General features: G+C 37.7%; 1 protein-coding gene across 1 annotated transcript in view; it reads right to left on the bottom strand.

Moving 5' to 3' along the window:
* Positions 1-6,546: 6,546 nt before the first annotated feature.
* LOC126251789 (paired amphipathic helix protein Sin3a-like) overlaps positions 6,547-23,622 on the bottom strand; it is a 34,037-nt gene continuing 16,961 nt past the window's right edge. The window contains exon 4 of the mRNA XM_049952415.1: positions 6,547-13,924. Within this exon, the coding sequence (XP_049808372.1) occupies positions 10,102-13,911 (3,810 nt within the window). The 5' untranslated portion in view covers positions 13,912-13,924 and the 3' untranslated portion in view covers positions 6,547-10,101. The remainder of the gene's footprint in view (positions 13,925-23,622) is intronic.

The raw sequence follows: 23,622 nt of genomic DNA, 5'->3' as shown, positions 1-23,622 counted from the left end.
TTGCTTTAAGTTTGGACAGCAGCGTATATATACATACAATTAAGTTTAATTGTAGGAGATGCTATTTATCTTCTATCTTTCTCAAATACAAAGACACAAATCTTTACGTTTAGAAATCAAATGTAAGAAAATTGATGAAAATTGTAGGTATCAATTTGACATTGAATGGAAGGCGTTGAGTTAGCTTACATGAGACCTACACATAAAAGTGAAATTAATTTTGGATTGCTGACTGTAATTGTGTAAGTTATTCCAAACAGCATCTTTCGTCTTAGTGCAAGAATCTGTAGTGGTATGTGTTGCTATAAAGCACAGCAACACATCTCACTGTCTTCTTACTAGACCGATGAAAGATGTGCATGTGAAAAACATAACTTTAATTAGTACTAGAGTAAAGAGCACCTACTGTACCCGGGTTTGTTGGAATTTTTATGTGCAGATATGAGAGAGAAAAATGTGGACACAGTGCAGAAAGTGGTAACAGGTGTGTAATTTGGAATGGCCGGGGAGGAGTCACTTGCACTTTGCAGTCATGCTTTTGGGTGCTGTGGACTCTAAAGAAGCAAGGGACCTGACAACATTCAAGCACTAAATAAAAATGAATGTTGTTATATACAGTCTACGCCATGCCATCTCAAGCACGAAGTTATGGTTTTGGTGAAGCACTGAAGCATCATGTATCAAAATGTTGTCTGAAAAGCTTTGTTAATTATCAGTTGTTGTGAGTTGATAACTTATTTGAATATAGAAGAATGACTTAAACAGTGTTTTGCAATGTCATAGTGAGTTTGTTAAATGTAGAAGCTAGCTCTCTTATAGGCCTTGCCCCTCTGCAATCTCAAACAAAGTCAGCGGTTAATTACGGGGCATTGCATAGCTGGCCCACATCATCATGAGAAAACAAGACAGTGACCAGGAAATTTGGAAAAGAAGGTAACTTGTTATTACATAGGTATGAGTAAAAAGACTTGGCATCTTGCAGTATATCAATTACTTAAAGTAACCCACAATGATACAAACACCTCAGAAGACAATATTTCCTCCAGAAATTTGCACATCCTACAGTGTTGAAAGATAGTGCAGATGGATGGAGTTTCAATTTTGAGGAGCAGTCATCACATTAAGTGAACGTCTCTGATGGCCAGGTTTTATGCCTAAGACTACATCTAATTACAATACTAGAAGAAATAATGATAGTCATTACTCCATATTTAAGTTGTATTTACCATAAAGGCAGACTGCTAAACTTGTAAATGGTCAGCTTCTAACCATATTTACAAATAAATGTGAAATAAAAGTTCTGTTCCAAATTATTACAGTTAATTGTACAAATGATCTATAGAACATGAAACCAACTAACATGCAGTAAAACTTCAGCATCAACCATGTTTTGATTTACTACTAGTTTACTACTATGTGCAATATATTTTGTGGACAGCATCCATATATACCACTGAACGTAAATGAAATTATATCAACACGACACACATTTCTTGAGATCTGACATTATAAGCATTGAGATGCATGGAAAACTAGCTTTTGCTTAAAATGGAGTGGAAATTACCATGAATATACTTATCCAGTATTTGATAATGAGAGCACTTAGCAACTTTCAACAAATTTTTAACAGGAATTTCTCCTGTTCTCAACACTTAAATTGTATCACCACATTGGTAGTAGTTCTTTCCACATATAGGGTGACCCAAAGAAACACCAACAAACTTCAGGGACAGCTTCCTTACACCAAAACAAGAAAAAAATTCTAGTAAACACTGGCTCTAAATAGAAACACTGTATAAGGAACCTGTCCCTAAAAGTTGTTGGTAGTGATAATTTGGAATTTGTTGATTATCTATTCATAGCTTTTTCAAATTTGCATGTTTAACATCACATATTTAACAAATTAAATCACTTGCAAAATAATCAGATATAGGAAGCTGTTTTTACATTGGAGTTCTATTCTTTCTTTAAACAGTGGTGGGGGTTTATTGGTGCACTAGAGATCAGAACTTATCCACATAAGGATGTGTAAAGTCCAAATGAGACATCATTGTACAATAAGAACCAGATAACAAGTGTGAATGAATAATAATGGTAATGTGATACATGCAATTAACTAACAATCTGTAACAAAATCCTAATATTTACTTCACTCCAGCAAAGTAATGGAACACAAATGTAAGAAATCAGTAATAAACAAAACAAAAAAATGAAAGTGGTCAAGTATAGTCTTTGATATGGCATGTGTCAGGACAGTTACAATTCCGAAGAAGTCTAGGGAGTGTCAGGCCGTCACTAAATTTTGAACATTACCGAATTAAAGGCAGCTCCATTGCAGTCGTATGTGAGGCAAACAGAGATGCTGGCATGTAATTTCACAAGTGAGCCTGTTTGTACACTGAAAGGTGGCTGGGTCAAGCTGCACGACTGTGGCGACACTGCAGAAAAGGCATCCAACTCCGAGCACTCAGTGTTTCTAGCACAATTATTCACAGTCTGGCAGCACCCATGCCAGTGTCTGTAGTGCTATGGCCAGCCAGCAGCTGACACCAGTATGGGCAGCCAGCTCCACCAGACGAGCCCACAGGTTCAAGTCGGCACCCTTGGACACAATGGACAAGAAATTTTTCACGCTCCATGGCAGCAACGAACTTCTGCCTTGGAGGGCACCGGTTCGCAGCCAGGGCAGTACCGTCGTCATCCTTTCGCACCAGGGTGAGTTTCTAACCCAGTAGTAGCAGCTGCCTACAACAATTCAGTGGACATATATGTCATTGGCACTGCTCATTCAGGGATGCATAGTATTAACTCAGGCACGTGCCTGAAGTAAACAATGTCATTAAAGTAGGACAGATACATCAAATGGCCATCCTGCTGCTACGACCTCCCAATATCACCTGCACTGTTGGTGGACTGTGCACTGGCAAGGGGGGGAATCCAGGGGGATTGCAGTACTTCCACATTGTAGTTAAAGACTAAATAAACTATGTTACATCTTTCAGCAGACCTTTTCTAGCCATCCCGGCCAGCACCACCGGCTCCACACACTGCCATTCAACCACCTGTACTTACGTCCCATTCACTCTGGGCTGATACAGGAGGTTCAAACTGAATAAGCTTTCAAATTTATTTTGGTGAATTACCGCTCAATACATAGCCAATTAATAACCAAAATTTTTATCGGTCACCATAATTGCCCGTATTGAATTCTCTGACAACTTCCTCGAATGATGACAGCTTAAGTGCCTGTAGCTAAACATGTCTTCTATTTAATAACACATCATCATTTTACACTAAGTGATCTGAATTTTTCTTTTAGTATTAGTCACTATGACAACAGACTTCAGAATTTTCAGAAACTTGAGGAACTTATTGCCCTTTGAAGTTGTCTCCACCAATACTTAGTTATGGCTAATCCATGTTTCTTTGCTGGTAATGTTCAGATCAGGGCTGTTTACTGCAATGACATGTAAAACATTTCTATGGGAGACAATCTTCACCCATATATTTTACAGTCCAGACTGTAGCTTCTTGGACTTGAAACAATGGTTCAGAGCTCGAAGATGACTAAATCAAGATCATCATTGTCAATTGGCTCCATTCCCACTGGAAGAACTTCTATGCAGGGGTGGGCGTTGAAGAAACTTCACAAAAAGCTGCTTAGAAGCAAATGGCGATCACTAGAAACAGTGAAGGCGATTTGTAGAGAACTAAATCTGACACACAGCATTTTTTATGACAAAACAACCATTACTTTTCAAATATTTCTCATAACTATTACTGCAATGGAAAACCCAGGAAAAAAAAATTTAAGGTGCTTCATTTTTATAGCCTATCATTACAAGATAAGAGTAAATTAAGTAGCCACCATGTGAGGAAACAAGTGAAATTTCTTTCCCTAATGGGAAACATTTCACTCTACATACATTATAGAATTATTTTGCAAACACTAGAATGACTGGGGAGAGAGGGGTTATAACATTATGTATATGCTATCAGTAGATTCAGTAAAACTTTCTAGTTCATCTTTCCAATTTGTTCAAACTGTTCACACGATATTTCGACAGATAACATCTGTAGACACCCAATACGTTCTGTAGACAAGAAAAATAATACAGATTTTATAGTATGTTGAAAATTATTTTCATTGTAGGCTTACAACCAAACTTGCAATCACTCAATTATCAAGAAAACAAATTTTTGAAACAGACAAAATGAATATTACATGTAAACAAACCACTGACATCATCATAGAAATAACCATGTTAGTTTCAATAAAAAACCAAAGGACGAAAATTACAAATAGTGCTATAATGTTACAATTTAATTAAATTATCTGTTGGAACTTTGTGTTTCATCCGAAAACTTAGGAGCACACTGAAATGTTCCTAGTTTTGTTGGATCTATCCCGAATAGAAAACAGCCAAATTTGAAATATGAAAATAGCTTCACAATTTTGAATTCAAAACCACTGTTTATTCTCAAAACTGCTCACCCCAAAACTACTTTTGTTATATGTAAATCCTGGTGTGGAACATAAAAAAGATGTAAACCCATTCATAGTAAAAACAAAAAACTGCAAACACCTCTTTGACAATCAGACTGGAAAACACGTCCAAATCAAATTAAGTATACCATTGTCAGCACAACATAAAAATCATATTCCCATAAATAATAAGCAATAGTTACAATAAGCTCACCTGTGTGAAACACATGTAAACAAAAACCAGAATAGCAACTCCAGCCTGAACCTGGAAGTTTTAAAAGGTCTTTGACGCAGAAATGCAGACTACACACTTGGTTGTCAGGGATGTATCCAAGCGGATGTGTTTTATAGGATTGCTCCATAAACCGCTGTCGTCAATAACATATGTAAACATTGTTATCAGTTGTGAAAGTATCAGAATCTACAATTAAACCATTTGGTGGAAAATGACATCATGGCCAAGACTGTTTATTGGTAGTCAAATGACAACTTAAGCTTGCACAAGAAGCAGCAGCAGCCTGGGAGACATCATTAGAACTTTGACAACATAAAAAAATGAAGTACAATTAATTCAGCTAAGCCTTCTTCACTTCATGGCACAAGATCACTCTAGTGATACCCAAAATGGTATTAGGGCAAGCGGATGAAGCGACGTTAAAGGGAGAAGGCAAAGTTTTTGTTGGAAAGCAAACAGAGCATACAATCAATTTTAAACCATCAGTAACTTCTGCTTGCTCCAGGGTTTTGGAATATAATACAAGCTTGATTTGAATAACATTCCTTGAAACAAAACAGTTAAAAAATAAATTTATGGTCACTCATAAGAAAACAGTTCACTTGTTCAATTTGGTAAAATTAAAGAGAAGTTTTTACCTGCAGTTACATTCCTAAAGAGCTAATGATGTATTAACAAAACATAATCCATTTTTGATAATGTAATTGGATGGAGAAGTCACCAAACAACAGTAAGTGAAAATTCTCTCAACATTTTGCCAACCAAACTTAGAACCGCTTTTCGTTGCCACTACCACCTCCTCTTCCTTCTTCGCAATCTCCATAATCTTTGTTGTTATACTAGCCTCCATAATATCCTGGTCAGATTCTATAGCTGCTCCTGCACCATTTTGTACTGCATAGCTCATACCCCTGCAACCATCCCCACTGAGACTTGCCCTTTGTCCCCTACTACCACCACCACCACCACCAATACCAGCCCTCTAACTGGCAAAACCTATACTATTAAAGGTAGAGCCATCTGTGAAACAATACATTGTGCACCAGCTGTTATGTAAACACCGTTCTGCCTTCTTCATTGACATGACTACCACAAAAATTTATCAATTAGAATGAATGGGCGTAGAGAGGTGTGCAACCTGGTAACACACAATATAGTGTTGCAGAGCATGTTGTAAAACATGACAGTTGTAACCTCGGTGCTTGTTTCACCACACATGCCATCTGGGTCTTGCCCTTGAAACTAGTCTCAGAACTCTGCAGGCAGGAACTGGTACCGACCTAGCCTTACTTTACGTTTATATCCTTGGTCTCAAGCACTGCTTCTTGGTAACTGTTTCTTTCTTTGTTCTCTTTTAGTTTTCTATATCTTTTCTTTTCTGTGCTGTATACTTTTCCCCAGCCCATCTCTACCACATATAACCAACTTAGCTTTTCACTCTTATTAACTGACAAACAATATGTGTCTTGCTCATCACCTTAATTTTGTACGGGGTACCCAATGCCATCCCCAACAATCAGTCTTTCCTTCTCATCCCACACACACACACACACACACACACACACACACACACACACACAGAGAGAGAGAGAGAGAGAGAGAGAGAGAACAGTACAACATATGCCTTTGGAGAACATACTAATCGGAAGGAAACTTTGTGATTTGGGGAGAAAATGGTAAACACAAATCATGATTGCCAAAATCACCACGTCTTAAATTAGACAGAATACTATAACATATGCCTCTGGAGAACATGGGGAGGAAGGAAACCAAATGGTAGTGTAAAGGTCAACGATAAAATAAAGATTTGTAAAACCAGTACATGTTAATTTCAGATATATATTTGGTACATAATTTGCAATATAATTTGGGTATTATTCAACCTACACTAACTAACTGTTACAATAAAAAAATACAAGTATGTAGACAGTAAAAATTCGCACAAAGAGCATAAATTGTAAGAGTAAGGATAAGAATTTATACGAATAGTTTCACCTATATACAGGCATTTTAAAGAATCAGAAAAGAGAAATTTTTTTTTTGCATCTATGAGCAGATCCTTTATAACACACATTTACAATTTTAAGTTTTAAACCTACTGCAGAAGCTAGTAACATGTTAAAAATAAGCTTGAATGTAAGACTTAGAAACAGAGCAAAAAAACTGTTAAACAGAAACCAAAATAATGTTAAGAGAGTTCTGTATGTTTTTTCTCTCAAAGTATGCATCATAATTTACACAATCTTTATTCAACCATAAAAAAAATATCTTTTGAAGTAACTGTGTATTATGTTTACAATAACAACACATTAGAAAAAATAACAAATTTTTATAAATATAATGTAATTGGATAGATAAAAACCAACTCAGCAAGTGCCAGCAAGGGAACTTACATATGAAAGTTTAAATTAAATACATTTATACGTGTATTCTCCTGCCACAGCTTGATGAGTGGATTTTCTCTCTGTCCAGTTACATTCTAACAACATATTAGCATTTATGAAAACTTACATGCCTGGAAACTATGCAGAATCAAAACATTTTGAGTGAACAGCACAGTAATTATAAATTTGCAAACCTCTCAGTACCTTAAAATACTACACATTTTTAATAAAACACCTACATCACATTTACAGATAAGGCTAAACAGAATGCACTTAAAAATCATCAGCAGCAACAAGTTTTGTTTAGAGAGTTCCCTAAATTCATATTTTGAAACATCATCTTACTACAGCAACTCTTGTTCAAGGGGAATATATTACTCTGCACTAAATTTAATTTGTACATCAGACAGAGAGCCAACAACATTTCAAAGAAAAAACAGAGGAGACAGTACCACAGAATTTCTAATATATCTGAAAGTATACATTGCAATGGCAAGATTTAAGCAAACATGCTACAACTGATCAAAGCCTTGAACAATGTAATAAGAACTGAATCTATAATTTGTTTGGTTCTAATAAACTACATCTAATATGTGAAGACTATGTGTAAACAAAAGATCTCTATGTTCAACTTTAAATAAAATAAGCCACAGCTGTTCCTACACATATGCTACTTGTACCTTTAATAGGTGACAGTAATGCAAAAATGGACAAAATTCAAAATATTTATGACCAGATTACAAAAGGATGCAACTAATTTAACTTATGGCCACAAATTGTCATACTTACACAAATTACAATGGAAAAATACTGACATAAAGATTTGGCTTTATGTAACTATGCGTCACATTTAATTGCATTCACCACAATGTCTTCAAAATCACAACAAACTACATGACATCACAAAAAATAAGACCTGCTACAAAGTAGTTGTCAAAACCCATTAACAGTCTTGTTTCTGTCAGTAAACTACTGAAGTGCTTTCTTAGATACACATTATATCTGTGATCATAAAATCTGAAAGAAACTGTACAGTTACAAAACAGATAAAAGACACACGCCATTTCAACTACATTACATTGATACTTCTTTTTAGATTCATTTTTCAGGTACTCAAATAATGGAAGCAGTAAACAAAATGCCCTAAAACATTTAACCAGCAGGAGTAAGAACAAACAATGACACTAAATACATCCACAAAATTCAGTAATACAGTCTACTGTTATTTACTTGCACAAGAACACAAAAGAAGTAAAATAAGTGCAAACATTACTAAGAAACTAACACATATCCATTATAGTCTTATACTAAGTGATTGCTGTTGTATATTCTACTTCTGACATGTACAGTAGTCACACACACACACACACACACACGCACACGCACACGCACACGCGCGATATGATATGTACAATGATACGTGTTCATCTGTAGCTACATATACACAACATATAAATGTGGACAGAACAACTTAATCATTTACAAATCAAGACTTCAGTTATGTCATTCAATGAAGAATTTCTCTATGTCTAAGAAGGATTTCTTCCTACCCCAAAAACTGCAAATGCCCTGTATGCTAACACCGGACAGGTAAAATAAATAGTGTAAAGCAATATAAAACACTGTCTTAGTCAATACTAATTTTCAAAGTCTTAACAGTAAACTAATAACTTTCCCCTTTTCAACTTGCAAGAACCAAACTGCAATGTGAGACAAACTTCATTTCATCAAGTGTAAACATTTTATTTGAAATAATACAATGTTAGTTTTCTACAACTTTATACAATTTTATTTACAAGGTATTAACTCAAAAGCCTTCTAGCATTTGATAAAACTATTTAATGAAGAATTGTGTGGATATACGAGTATCACCATTATCCAATCGCATCATTATTTTGTAGTGAGGTGCACTGTTTACCCAAGTGTTCCTCCACGAGTGTATTTAATTGTTCCCTTCCATATATGGTCCACTACAGTTAAAACATGCTGATTGTATGATGGAAAATATGTTTCAATCTGCTACATCGACCTCCCTAAGAGGATTTAAGAATGTCGAACAAAACTGCAGCAATATGATAATGAATGAATTTATGTGACAAATGATTCCAGTATAGCCTATAAAAATTATTCCAGTATTAGGCTCTGAAGGATAAAATGAAAAGTTACAAGTACACAGTCTGAGAAATGATCAATGAGAGATAGACAAAAAATGGGAATACAACAGGCAGGCATTAACACTGTCCTCAACAATTTTTTAACTACTTTCAAGAAACATGCATGACCATGATTCAATGTGAAAGCAAACTATTCTTACACTTTGCTTGAGGACATTGCTTAGCATATTTACTGACTAATTTGAAAGCAAAGTCCAATAACATAACAACTGAAGTAAAAAACACATATATATTCACACATATATATTCAAAGTACCCCTAGAAAACAGCATTTTACATGTACATGGACAAATGCTACTACATGTGGGTTTTCGAGAATATTTATTGCTAGCTTCACTGTCCATTCACTTTCAAATAAACAGCATGTGTAAAGCAATACACATTTCAGTAATTACGACCTAAACAGTGTCTCTGACATGTATAATAAATCACTGGCACCAACAGCAGTACTTGCTCATTATTTACTACTATAAAATCAGGGGTTTTCTGATTAAAAACTGAATGTTTGTAGAATGAAGAACCCAGAGTGTCCTTTAAAGGAAAAACCTAATGGCATTGTTTGAAATTATACAGTGCCACATATTAAATCGGACCATAAAGTATGTTACTGTAAATGTTATGAAAACTGACAAGAGTTTAGGAAGAACTGTTCTCAAAAAGCTTTCTGTCACCTGTATAAGGTTTCGAAGTTGTATAGCTGCATTTGCTGCACTCAAGGGAACTTTGTACAATAATATGAAATTAGATACTTCCATTAAATAAATGGACTGAGTGTATCTTGTGCCCTCTTTCTTACATGTAAACAACAGAACATTTGTGTATTCACTTCTTATCCGATGTTTCCAAATATTCCACACGATACCGATTATAAGGGTGATAAGGTGTCATGTTCAAATTATTATTAGACAGAACGCGAGTTTGGTTAGACACTACATCTTCACCACGACCCAGTAACCAGTCCTTACAAGCTGCATGTTGCTGATCTGTCACATTTTTTTCAACCCAATTGTTAAGCCATTTCTGAAACTTCTCACTCAAATGAAGTGAAACAGCTTGATGGGAGGTACGAGCCTTGCGCAAAGCCTGTCGTTTGTATAAATAATTTTCTTTATTTACAACAAACACCATCCTGTACTGATTAATATTAAACCGACATTGCATACCATCACCACCAACAATTTCCCCACTGTTATCTGCATAATGGACTTTCTCTCTTGAGCCTCCAGCAGATGGGCTCTTTTCATCATCTGAACTATTTGGTTTTATTTTACCCTTTCCATCTTTGGCATTTCCCCTATCACTTTTAGTGGTTTCTACTTCTCCATCCGGACTTGATTTTTCATGAACCTTATCCCTATTTTTCTCAGCCAAGCTACCTGAATGCTGTCTCCACAAGCGTACATTCCTAGCCAGGAACACAGGTTTTCTTGATCTCACTCTCGATGTGGCATCCAGTATCTGGTCTGCAGTGCCACCAGGATTGGTAAATCGCTCAATATATGCTGACCATTTTTCTACTTCTGCAGGTGGATCTGGTTCTTCTGTATCATTGTCAAGAAGCTCAATTGTCATTCGGCAGTCACGTCTATAAATAAGCACTTTGTAGCACACCTCATCACCCATCAATCTTTCTGCACGTCTTTGATACATTTGTTCTGCTGCTGCCCTCTGAGCAGCTGTATGGCAGGGTCCACCAGCCCCATCACGTTTGGCTTCATTTCGAAGAAGTTCAATACATTTCTGACAAGTGGAATCAGATACAATATGCTGCAGCTGTCTAACTGCATAAGTTACAACTTTATCTAATGTAAAAGCTATGTACGCATGGATGCCAAACATCTCTCTCAAAGTGTCCTCATACGCATTACTGTCCATGTTGCCATCCAACACATTCTTTACCATGTCCAGAAAAGTTGGATAATAATCCTCAACATCAATTTCACTTTTAGGTTTGAGACGCAATGTTACAGCTGTTGACTCTTTCCGATCTTGTCGCTCCTTGGCTTCCTCTGCTGCCAAAATGACTGCCTGATCATATATTTTAGTGAGACGTTCACACAGTATGTGATGAAGTCTCAAAAAAAGATACCAGTTGCCATTGGCAAAAAAGAGAGTGTATGCTTCATCAGATGGTCCTGTTGGTGCATGAAGGAAACCTTTCATTTTATTTTTCTTTCTGCTTGATGGTTTGTCACCATTTGGCTTACATCGGTCATCATCATCATCATCTTCCTGCTCATCATCACTGGGCTCTTGGCGAGGATGGAAGAACATATCAGGTAGAAGCTGACGCAGAAGTTGCTTCACACGCTGTTTGTCTTCTGATTGGATGCCAGTTTGCCTTTTGACATGATGAATCAACAGATTAGCAGCATCATCTAGCATACTTTTGTCTTTATACTGCAATATAAGATGAGGGCCTGTTGCTACTTCCCCAGTACCTTCATCAGCTTGGTCATGTCTTTCTTCATAGATGGTTTCTATTTCATTAAATAAGCTTTTGGAGCGCAGCACTTTCAAATCATTTTGTTTGAAATTAATCCCTTGATGATCAAGAGATTTTAGGTAGTACTTTTCATTCTGTTCTCTCCATATTTTGTTAAAGCCTTTCTGTGCTTCTCTCCATTCTTCTTCCTTTGCTTTAAGCCTACGAAGAACAACTGGCACTGCCACTGTAGGATTTTTCTTCAGACCATCTATCACATCATCTGCTTTGTCTCCATAAATTCGTCTGATGGCCCTCTGATGAATTGTGGGTGAAAATCCACCAAGGCAGTCATCCAAATGGAACTTAGCTGCTTCCTCAGGTGACATTCGTGACAGTTTCTTGTTCACTCCTTGTAGCACCCGTATAGTGGCAGCATTTGTTTCTATAACCACATCAAGTTCAAACCTTTCATCTTCACATCGATATATATATTTCTCAAACTGTGTTTTTCTAGAGGTAACAAATGTTGAATCTTCTGACCAGTTTGGAAAAGACACCCAAGTATCATTTAAAACTTCCTTGCACAAAGCAGTTCGACCTGAGCATTTTGGTTGTATATAATTTTTTGGAAGAGCACAGTAGCTCGCACCCAATCTTTTGCATGCTGTGTAGTCTATTTCCATTGCCAGGTCACCTGCAGGTCTGTCTTGTCGGACAACATTACTTGGAATAGATTCAACAGTAGCTGAACTGCTGCCAGAGCCATTACCTGCTGCTGAATTTTTTGTGACTCCTACAAAATCTTTGAACCAACGGAACAGTTCTGGAAATTTCCCCAAGAAAGGCGTTACCAGCTGCACCAATTCTGAACGAGAAACGATCTCTTCATTAAACAATATAAGACACCTTAAAAAATTTTCATATACTTCTTGGTTTTTTAAAGCTTTCCTCACTTTATCAAAAAAGGCATAATCTGTAAGGTTTCCATATTTTGCAGCTTCTGCAATTGACACATCTCTCAAACATGCTGTCTTGTGTCTCTTGGGAGGTGGACTTCCTGCACGTGGTGACAGCATGGGTGTTGACTTGACATGACTAATGCTTGCGGTACTACTCCTGTGCTCTGTAACGACAGGTGTCTCGTGTGAATCTCGCGTGACTGAACTGTCATGGGCAGGTTTCCCAGAACCACTGTTCTTCTTCAATGGTGTGACAGTTTCACCTGTGTTCACTTTGTTGTTGCTACCAGCATTACTGGTTTGGGCAGAGGCAAGTCTATCACATACAGTCGAGTGATGGCTTGTCGCATCAGGTAAGAACTGGCCAAATTCAGCTAAAAGATCTTCTTGATTCTGAAAAAGCCTAGCAACCTGTGCATACACTTCTGCTTCTGTAAGATGTCTTGTAGGATGACCCTGTCCATCTTTTACATTCTTCTGTTCTTTCTGGTAAGTGTGTAAAATCTCCAAGAATCTTTTATACTTCTCTGGCTGACTGATGAATCTCTTTTTTATTTTGTTGACATAGTTGATAGCATGTCCAAATTCTACTGGCTGACTCTGAGCAGACTGCGCATCTGGCAATGGAGAAATACTGTGTGCAGGTGACTGCTGTAACTGCTGCTGTGGTGGTGTCTTGGGAGCAACAGAACTGGTGGCTGCCACTGCAGGTGCAGGAACAGTAGAGAAACTTGGGGGTGGCACTGGAGTATTGGTTGGGGAAGAAGGCCTACCAGATGGAACCACAGCAGTAGCTGGAACACCAATTACTGAACTTGGCATTGATACAGACACCTGGAACGTATAGCCCTGGTTGTTTGGTTGAACTTCAATTTTGTATCCAGGTGGCAAAAAGGTATTAAATCCAACAATCAGTTCAGGATGCCCTTTGAAGAGATTAGAGACTCTTTGTATAACTCCCGGAGTATCGATGCTCTGGGATTTAAATTCCTTCATTATGTCAAGGAATTCATTATAAACCTGAGGCTGACTTCCAAACTTATATTTAACCTGATCAAGATAAGACAAAGCATCCTCAACTTTTAGGCGCTGATACTGTGGCTGCTGCGCCTGCGCCTGCGGCGCCTGTGGCTGAGAGGACTTTGGTCTTGAAGGCTGCTGTGGTGGAGGAGGTGGGGAACCTCCTCCATTTGCTATTACACTGTTACTGTATGATGGAACAGTCAGCTGCACGCTGGTAGGCATTGTGTTCGCCAGCCTGAAATTAAAAGGGTAATTATGTTACATTCTTACATGTTTCAGTTATGTATGCTGGAATGTCTTTTTCTTCCAATAAGGAGTACTTAAATCACACAAGGTTAAAACCATAATATTTGAAATAATTTTTTACCACTGTAACTGGTAACATTTACTATGCCTCTACTATCAGCAAAGAGTTATGAATATTAAGATGTCACCTATACAGATAAGAATTGGCAGTAACAATTCTGCAACACTCAATAAATTATGTGTTAATATCTTAATATTACGTTTACCTGACTTCCGATCTTTCCTAAGGTTCTTACAACTGTGTTTTTCATACAAAATTTATTCTGTGTGCATGTTTGTAGTTAATTTCTTCCCTTGTCCCCAAAGTTGTCAAAGCACATACCAGAAAACAAGCATGGTCTGTTGTTGTTGTTGTTGTGGTGGTGGTGTTCAGTCCTAAGACTGGTTTGATGCAGCTCTCCATGCTACTCTATCCTGTGCAAGCTTCTTCATCTCCGTGTACCTACTGCAGCCTACATCCTTCTGAATCTGCTTAGTGTATTCATCTCTTGGTCTCCCTCTACAATTTTTACCCTCCATGCTGCCCTCCAATGCTAAATTTGTGATCCCTCGATGTCTCAGAACATGTCCTACCAACCGATCCCTTCTTTTAGTCAAGTTGTGCCACAAACTCCTCTTCTCCCCAATTCTATTCAATACCTCCTCATTACTTATGTGATCTACCCATCTGATCTTCAGCATTCTTCTGTAGCACCACATTTCGAAAGCTTCTATTCTCTTCTTGTCTAAGCTATTTATCGTCCACGTTTCACTTCCACACATGGCTACACTCCATACAAATACTTTCAGAAATGACTTCCTGACATTTAAATCTATACTCGATGTTAACAAATTTTTCTTCTTCAGAAACGCTTTCCTTGCCATTGCCAGTCTACATTTTATATCCTCTCTACTATGACCGTCATCAGTTATTTTGCTCCCCAAATAGCGAAACTCCTTTACTACTTTTAGTGTCTCATTTCCTAATCTAATTCCCTCAGCATCACCCGACAATTCGACTACATTCCATTATCCTCGTTTTGCTTTTGTTGATGTTCATCTTATACCCTCCTTTCAAGACACTATCCATTCCGTTCAACTGCTCTTCCAAGTCCTTTGCTCTCTCTGACAGAATTACAATGTCATCGGCGAACCTCAAAGTTTTTATTTCTTCTCCATGGATTTTAATACCTACTCTGAATTTTTCTTTTGTTTCCTTTATTGCTTGCTCAATATACAGATTGAATAACATCGGGGATAGGCTACAACCCTGTCTCACTCCCTTCCCAACCACTGCTTCCCTTTCATACCCCTCTCTTATAACTGCCATCTGCTTTCTGTACAAATTGTAAATAGCCTTTCGCTCCCTGTACTTTACCCCTGCCACGTTCAGAATTTGAAAGAGAGTATTCCAACCAAGCTTTCTCTAAGTCTACAAATGCTAGAAACGTAGGTTGGCCTTTCCTTAATCTTTCTTTAAGATAAGTCGTAGGGTCAGTATTCCCTCACGTGTTCCAACATTTCTACGGAACCCAAACTGATATTCCCCGAGGTCAGCTTCTATCAGTTTTTCCATTCATCTGTAAAGAATTCGCGTAAGTAGTTTGCAGCTGTGACTTATTAAACTGATAGTTCGGTAATTTTCGTATCTGTCAACACCTGCTTTCTTAGGGGATTGGGATTATTATATTCTTCTTGAAGTCTAAGGGTATTTCACCTATCTCATACATCTTGCTCACCAGATGGTAGGATTTTGTCAGGACTGGCTCTCCCAAGGCTGTCAGTAGTTCTAATGTAATGTTGTCTACTCCGGGGGCCTTGTTTTGACTCAGGTCTTTCAGCATGGTCTACTTATGACATTACTTGCTTCTGAAGCTTTTTTTGTCAAAATCAAGCTCTCGTCTACTTCAAGTCTCTCTATTAAAAGGAGAGCAGTTCGTGGTCTTGCAGTAGCATTCTCGCTTCCCGCGCACGGGGTCCCGGGTTCAATTCCCCATCATCATCATCATCATCATCATCATCATTCCCCATTATGGTTGGAGGAAGCCGATGGCAAACCATCTCTGCTCGGACCTTGCCTAGTTGGTGGTGCGGGTCTCCCACATCGTCCCCCTATGCTCCTCTGAGTATGGGACATCATCATCATCATCATCATCATCATCATCATCATCATCATCAGTTCGCATCACTGAAGCTACGCACAATGCAGTTCACAATGGCTGTTATGCAAGAAGCAGATTTTACTGCTATAAAACAGATGAATTTCATCTGTATGTGTATTTCAAAAGCACAGACTGCTGAATGGGCTAGGAGTATACCAAGTTCAGCCAACTCCCAATGCAATTGAAGAGTTCAAGGAACATAACATCGTTATTTTTGTTAAAGCCATTGCATACAGAACATTTCATTTTCTTCAAATTTTCTATCATTTTGTTCTTAAATCTACTAACATAGAATAAACACACAGATGTGACAAGAAACCTGTACAATTTTTTGTCTGTGTTGTCATCCTCAACTTTTATACTGCTTTCGTGTGATTATCTTTGAATCAGATTTTTTTGTGCTTGACCCAGTATTTACTTAAAATTTTGTATCACTCTAGATAAATTACATAGGGATTATATTATTAATAATCGTAAAAATGGTGGCTACACCACAAAAAATGTTATGAAGAGAGAGATTGGCTGGTTGGTAACTGGAGTTAAAGTGAAAGAACTGCGAATTCATCAGTCGCTTCACCTTCTATTGAACCACAAATAACCCACAGAAGGAGGATACAAAAGGCAAATCCTGGGAAGTCCAATTGTAAGCAAGATATAAAAGACAGAAAGAAACTCAAGGAAAAGTGGGAGGGCAGTGAGAGGGGTAAGGTGGCCGAGCAGCTCTGTTCAGAATGCAGTTGCACGTCACTGGAGGACAGTATGTGGGTGGCAGACGCATCCTCTGCATCCCATCTGGACCATCTCACCATCTGTTACCCCAGTGAAACGAGCAACACAGACAAGATGGTAAAAGTTTATGAAAGATAACATTAAAAATGGCAAATGTAAAAGAACTGGGAGAATAAAAAGGGGTGAAGGGTAGGTGCCAGGCCAGACTGCGAACTGCCAAGCAAGGGCCACAATGGCATGGGACCCCAGGGCCAGAGCAGGCGAGGGATGTGTCTCCAATTTTCCAATTTTTCAGGAGGTCAATGAGGCCAAAGCACCCCACCTCAGACAGACAACTATGGAGGAGGAGGATGCAGACATAGAGGGGAGGGGGAGTGTGGGTGTGGGGGCGAGAGAGAGAGAATACATGTGCACCACAAGAAGATTAAGTTTTCAAGTCCTACAATGAGATATTAAGCAAAAACTTACAGATATCAGACAGAGAGCAAGTCATCCAAACACATGAACCACCCTCTCACAGACAGCCAGAGTGCATTGTATCAATAGGTGAAATACTGACAACTGTACATCACAAGCAGTACTCACTAGTGTATCTTCCCAATGCAGAAACAATCCAGTTGTCGACAAGAGTATCCACTTCAGACATGCATTATGACCACTTCAACTGATCTCATTGGCCAGAAGGAGCCACACTATAGCTAAACAGGCTCTTTTAATAGCCACTCTTCCTACCAATAGCACACAATTAAAAAAAAAACTGTATTCTCTTAAGACTATCTGACACCAAAGTGTTGAGCTCATTTCTTAAGCCTGTCAATCACCACTTTAAATAGATTAGGCTGGAAGTGAAATAGAAGACAGAAAAATTGTCCGCAAGAAGGAAATCTTTAAGAAATCTCTTACTGTACACGATACACAAGACAATATTAATAGCAACTTTGAACATGACCCTGATTTCATGAACCAGCTAGTCGTTCATCATGCACTCCTTGCTTAAGGTTCTGTACCTCTACCTGCAAAAACAGTACCCTTATAGGCTTGCTTTGTTAATCATCTTTCTGTCTGACTGTTCAAAATCCTTTTTCTCAGGAACAAATATATGTACGAAGTTGAAATTTATGTCACATATTAAGGACCATGGACCCTTGGCAATGTAAAAACATGAACTTCTAAGTCAATGCTATCAAAGGATACAGCCATGTCTTTCACATATTTTTGATACTCAGAAACTCACTTATCAAAACCTATGTCATTCCATGTCAAATCAACACAGGTGGCAAGGTAACCCCCTTTGATTTTCATAAAATTTGGTGTAATCATTGCCCATAACAAGAGAACGAAAAATATCAAATTATAGAATTTTAGCGCAAGTATGGCAAGAGTAATGGCTACTCAAAGTTCTAAAAACGTGCAGAAAAATTTTTAAATGTAGCTGAGAAAACTTCTGTTCTAATGAAGACAGGTCACTGAACCAGGAAATTTTGGAAAGGTCTTGAAAAATGTTTTTCATTGATATGTTGTTATGTCATATTCAAAGGATGAAATGTACACAATTAACATCAGTGACTTTGACCTTTAATATCTCCAAACATGTCACCTTCAAAATTGACGAAAAAAATATATTTGCTTCATGTTACCCTACACAATGAAGTAAAAACTCAAGTTTGGGACGACAATGGGATTATGAGATATTAATATATGCAGCAATGTTTGAATATTTTTAGCAAACTCAGCGACTGTAAAATGTAATTATATTAAATTTCAGCCTCCAGTTGCATAAGCAAAGAAACTTTCAAGGTTTTGGCTATAATAATGTAGCCTCCTTCAGAAACGTCACAATATAAAATGAAATTAAAACATGCCAGATACTGACTTAATCAAACTTAAAATGTTAGTACTACAGTACATAGCCATAAGACTGCGTCACTTCTACTAATGTTTTGCCTGTAGGTCACACCAACAGGCCAGACAGATGGGCCGCAGGCACTAGGTCGTAACTCATTAATATATAATTATGTCATATTCAAAGAATATACATAATTAACATCATGTTTGGAGATATTAAAGGTCAAAGTCACTGATGTTAATTGTGTACATTTTTTGAATATGACAATTACGTATCAATGCGTTACAACTCAGCGCCCGCGGCCCAACTGCCTGGCCCGCTGGCGACCTAATGGCGAAACATTAGTAGAAGTGACGCAGTCTTATTATGTATTGTAGTACTAACATGGGTTCAGAAGCAACAAAACTACTGAAACTGCAGTATATGATTGCATAAATACGCTATTCGATCTGTTAGATAAAAAACAACCCATAACAGGCATATTTCTGGATCTTTCAAAGGCTTTTGACACTGTTGACCACAAAATATTGCTGGAAAAAAATAGAACACTATGGTATCAGAGGAATTGCAAACAATTGGACTGCTTCATTCCTAACCAATCGGATGCAGAGTGTCAGAATGAAATACACTAATAGACAAACCAACTCAATAACTGAAATCTTATCAAGTAGTAAAACTGTAAAGCAAGGTGCACCACAGAGCTCAATATTGGGACCTTTACATTTCCTCCTGTGTCTTAATGACTTGAGCCTGAATGTAGATGCACACAAAACAATAAAATTTGCTGATGACACAACTGTACTCCTCAAAGGGGAGAATACAGAGGCTGTGCAAAAACCTGTGAACTTGGCCAATGAACAACTTAGCAACTGGGCTAAAATAAACAGATTAACTATCAACACCAAAAAGACAGCTTCCACGAACTTTCACACAACACAAAATGCAAATTCCTCTCAGTCACTTGTCACTGTAAATAACCAGCCAATAGATACTGGCACTGTTTTCAAATTCCTTGGTCTGTGGGTTCAAGATAACCTGAAATGGAATACACATACAGGAAAAGTAAATGCCAGAATTAGTACTGGCTGTTATGCATTGAGTGTACTGAAATCATGTGCTAGCCTGAAAACATTAACCAGTGCGTACTACGCTTACATACAAGCCCACCTAAAATATGGTGTGATATTCTGGGGAAATTCTCCAACTGCCCTGAACACATTCAAAATCCAGAAGGGAGCAATGAGGATTATTAGTGGGAGCAAAACCAGAGACTCCTGCAAACCCATCTTCAGAAAGTTGGGAATCCTTACGCTGCCTTGCCTACACATTTTCGAGACTCTAAAATTTTTCGGAAACCACATGGTGCCAACTGACTCCAGAGTCTTAAAAAATAATGAAATACATAAACACAACACCAGGAAAAACTCAAAATTTTGCATGTTTTACGTACAAATACTCATCTGTGTAAAAAGAGAGCTTTCCACATGGGCCTCCAACTGTTCAACAATCTTCCCACTAGTATTAAGTCCATCGAAGACAACATAAAATTTAGCAAAGCCATGAACTCATATTTGTTGTGTCACTGTTTTTACTCTATAAATGAATACTTAGAACAGTAATCTTGCTATTTGTGTTAAACTGAAAACATTGAGCAATTGGAGTGAAGTAAACTTAACCAATCTTTGTAATATAATACATGAGGATAATATATCAATATATGTTAACAATGTTAACTGATATTTTCTGACATCTGCAACACACTGTGGACCATCAGATCACATGGAATAAATAAATAAATAAGTTTGATTAGGCCAATATCTGGCATTTTTTAATTTCATTTTTGATTGTGGCATTTCTGAAGAAGGCTACATTATTATAGCCAAAACTTAGGTAAAGTTTCTTTGCTTATGCAACCCGAGGCTGAAATTTAATATAAATACAGCAATGTGTTGCATTCATGCAAAATAAATTGTATTCAGAGTCCAACAATACAACACAGAGCACTGAAAACCATGTTTATTGTTAAAAAGATGGTGTTACAACACAGCTCAAAAAAGTTAGTACCGTCAACAGACCAATAACAAGCATTTACAATGTGCAAGGTCACACACTATGACATCTGACCTTCAATGATGCCAAACATGATAGAGCCATCCCAGCCAAACAAATGTTTGGAAGGCACATTAAACAGGTTCAGATTTACAGAAACAAATGTATCATCTAGATTTACTATGCCTCAATACTGGGAAGCAATAACAACAGTTTGTGCACCTTATGGTGAAAGGAAATGTGTCTGTCCTGTTGCTGTTCTCACCTCAACCTTTGTAAGAATGCCCTTCTTGCACACAGTTAATATGTCAGGTTTCTCACAGTATACATAAGAAGGTGAAGGCCCATGAGGATGTAGGAAGCTATCTGAAACCAAACTGACATCTTCATTAACAATCAAAACACATCCCGGCCTCCAGCGACCTTGGTACATGCACGCAAAAACCCTGTGATACCATCAAGGTACAAGTCTCATTGGGTCCTAGTTAGAACAGATTCATTTCTGATGACTGGTAAAGTCGAGAAAATTTTCATTTGGATATTGTAAGGGCCAGCAGGAGTAACACAATGTAACTTGTGGGTACCTATAACTGCGTGAATTTGTTGCGCAAGCTGCTCTTGAAGGAAAAATTCTTCATCGTACTCACTGTTAGTTGTATAATGAGAGTGACACACTACAGTGTTCTTGGAACACCATTCAAACAACTCTCTGCCTGTCATTATCTAAGAGTTGCAGATGCGCTGCAGACTGGCATGGTCAGCAAGTCTCTTGATAACAGCAATACCATCACATGGTCCTTTGCCATGTGATGTGACAAAGAAATGCCATTCTGCAGACATTAAAATCAGTTGGCTGAAAAGTTATATTGGCAACATTTTTGTGATTCTTATACTAGGCTGCAGTACTATCTGAGAAGTAGTACCTGTACTAGAGTGTTCAATGAGAATGGGATCTCATGAAGCTAACCAAGTGACACTGAAAAAGATGAACACTCACTGTGTCATGTTTAATGCATTCTGATATTATAACAAAAGAAATGTTATCAACTGCACGGTTTACTGGGTGTTTACAACAAACAACAAATGGATGAATGATGGCCTGTGCATTGTTCCAATGAAATCCCTGCACCTCATCCTGCAGGACAAATATGAGTTTGCAGATAATTACCCATATTACAATGCATTTATTATTAAGAAGTGTCTCTTTCAGATATAGAAATTCAGACTGTTGGGTGATTATGAAGGAATGCAACAGAAGCTTTTTTAATTTGTCTGCAAGGTTTCCCAAGAAGTCTTCCACAGATGATACACATGTCTGGAGAGTTGTTCTATCTTACATGTCAACAGTTTGTATGTTATTTCATCAAATCCACTTTCATCAAACAACTCTTGCAGGTGAGTTATGATAGAATGTGTAGCTAGGCATTTTTCACACATGGACATATAGCATTATGGCTGTGCAGGATTACAAATGATCCAAGTTCAAGACAGGGTTTGTAGGCACTAAGTTGACAGTCTGCATCACGCCTCAACTCTTTTAATCGGGAACCTTTGAACACGACCATGTTTTGGTGTACACTGCAAACACACACACTGTGGGTACCAAGTTGCACCAGCCAAAACTCAGTTCTTGGGTAACAACTGGCAGAATTTCGATAACCCTATTTTCAGTCCTTGGTGTTCATTTTTGAATGCCTGATACAGTTCATGCAAGTTTCCCAACACTAATCGTTTTTGTTTCTGAATCCTGGTAACCATTTTCATTAACAGAAACAAAATCCTCCTACACAGAAAAACAGAATTCTATGACAACATTCACAATTTGTTCACTTAAGACATGTTTAGGTCGTGGATTGGAAGCTGCTAAGATACCACATTCTGTGGCTAATTGTTTTGCTTTTCTCACTAACTAGTTAGAGGCTCTAAATTCATTTTTAATCCTCTGAATGTTCCAACTTTTCAGCAGTAGTATCAGGATTTGGATCTTCTCACTGCTTGCGGTGCTGGTACTGAATTTCTCTTTTTATTGCAATACCTTTCCAGGTTCAACATTTCTTTTGTAATCTACATTTTTTTCACACTAGGAACGTAATTACTTTGGAACACTTCAGAAACTTACTCAAACCTTTTCTGTGTATATGTTTTCTCTCTCAGCCTCTTCTTTTCCACTGGAGACTCGCCATGAGACACCAAACTATAATTTAATGCTTCTAAAGCCATTTTTGGGGCTACAGATGTGTTTGACAAGTCTCGGAGGTATGCAGGTTTATGGTTTCCACTTGCGTCAATGTAGTTGGGTCAGATACAAGCCCTTGTCCCAGAGTTAATATTTTTCTACATTTTTTGTAGTGTGTCGTCATGCCACCCATCATATCAACCATCCACATCTGCACTTTAAGTAGATTTTCTTGTTTCTGCTGTGCCATCTTCCCCAAATTGATTACAGCAATACATAATCTTCAAGGTAGAGTTGTACAATTTCAATGTACACCACCTTTTGCTGCAACTATCAGTGTACATTTAGTAGCCACATCTGCCATCCAATATTGGATAGTTTGATAGTGACTCGCCTACCCTGTTACTTTACTGTGCAGTGCTGTAACACCACCTTTTCAACAATAAACACGTTTTTCAGTGCTCTGTCTCATATTTCTAGATCCTCAATACAATTTATTTTGCATTAATGGAACACGTTGTTGTACATAATAATTTATACCTCCTAAATAGCAATGTCATTCCAACTTGATATTCTACCTTGTTACATAACATGAAGAAGAAAATATATATTTTTTGTCAATTTCATAGGTGACGTGTTTTGAGATATTCAAGGTCAAAGTACAAGATCACTGACTTCAATTGCGT

The sequence above is a fragment of the Schistocerca nitens genome, chromosome 4 (assembly GCF_023898315.1).
Source record: "Schistocerca nitens isolate TAMUIC-IGC-003100 chromosome 4, iqSchNite1.1, whole genome shotgun sequence".
NCBI lineage: Eukaryota > Metazoa > Arthropoda > Insecta > Orthoptera > Acrididae > Schistocerca > Schistocerca nitens.
Note: the sequence above shows the minus strand (reverse complement) of the source record. Positions and strands in the feature narration are given on the sequence as shown.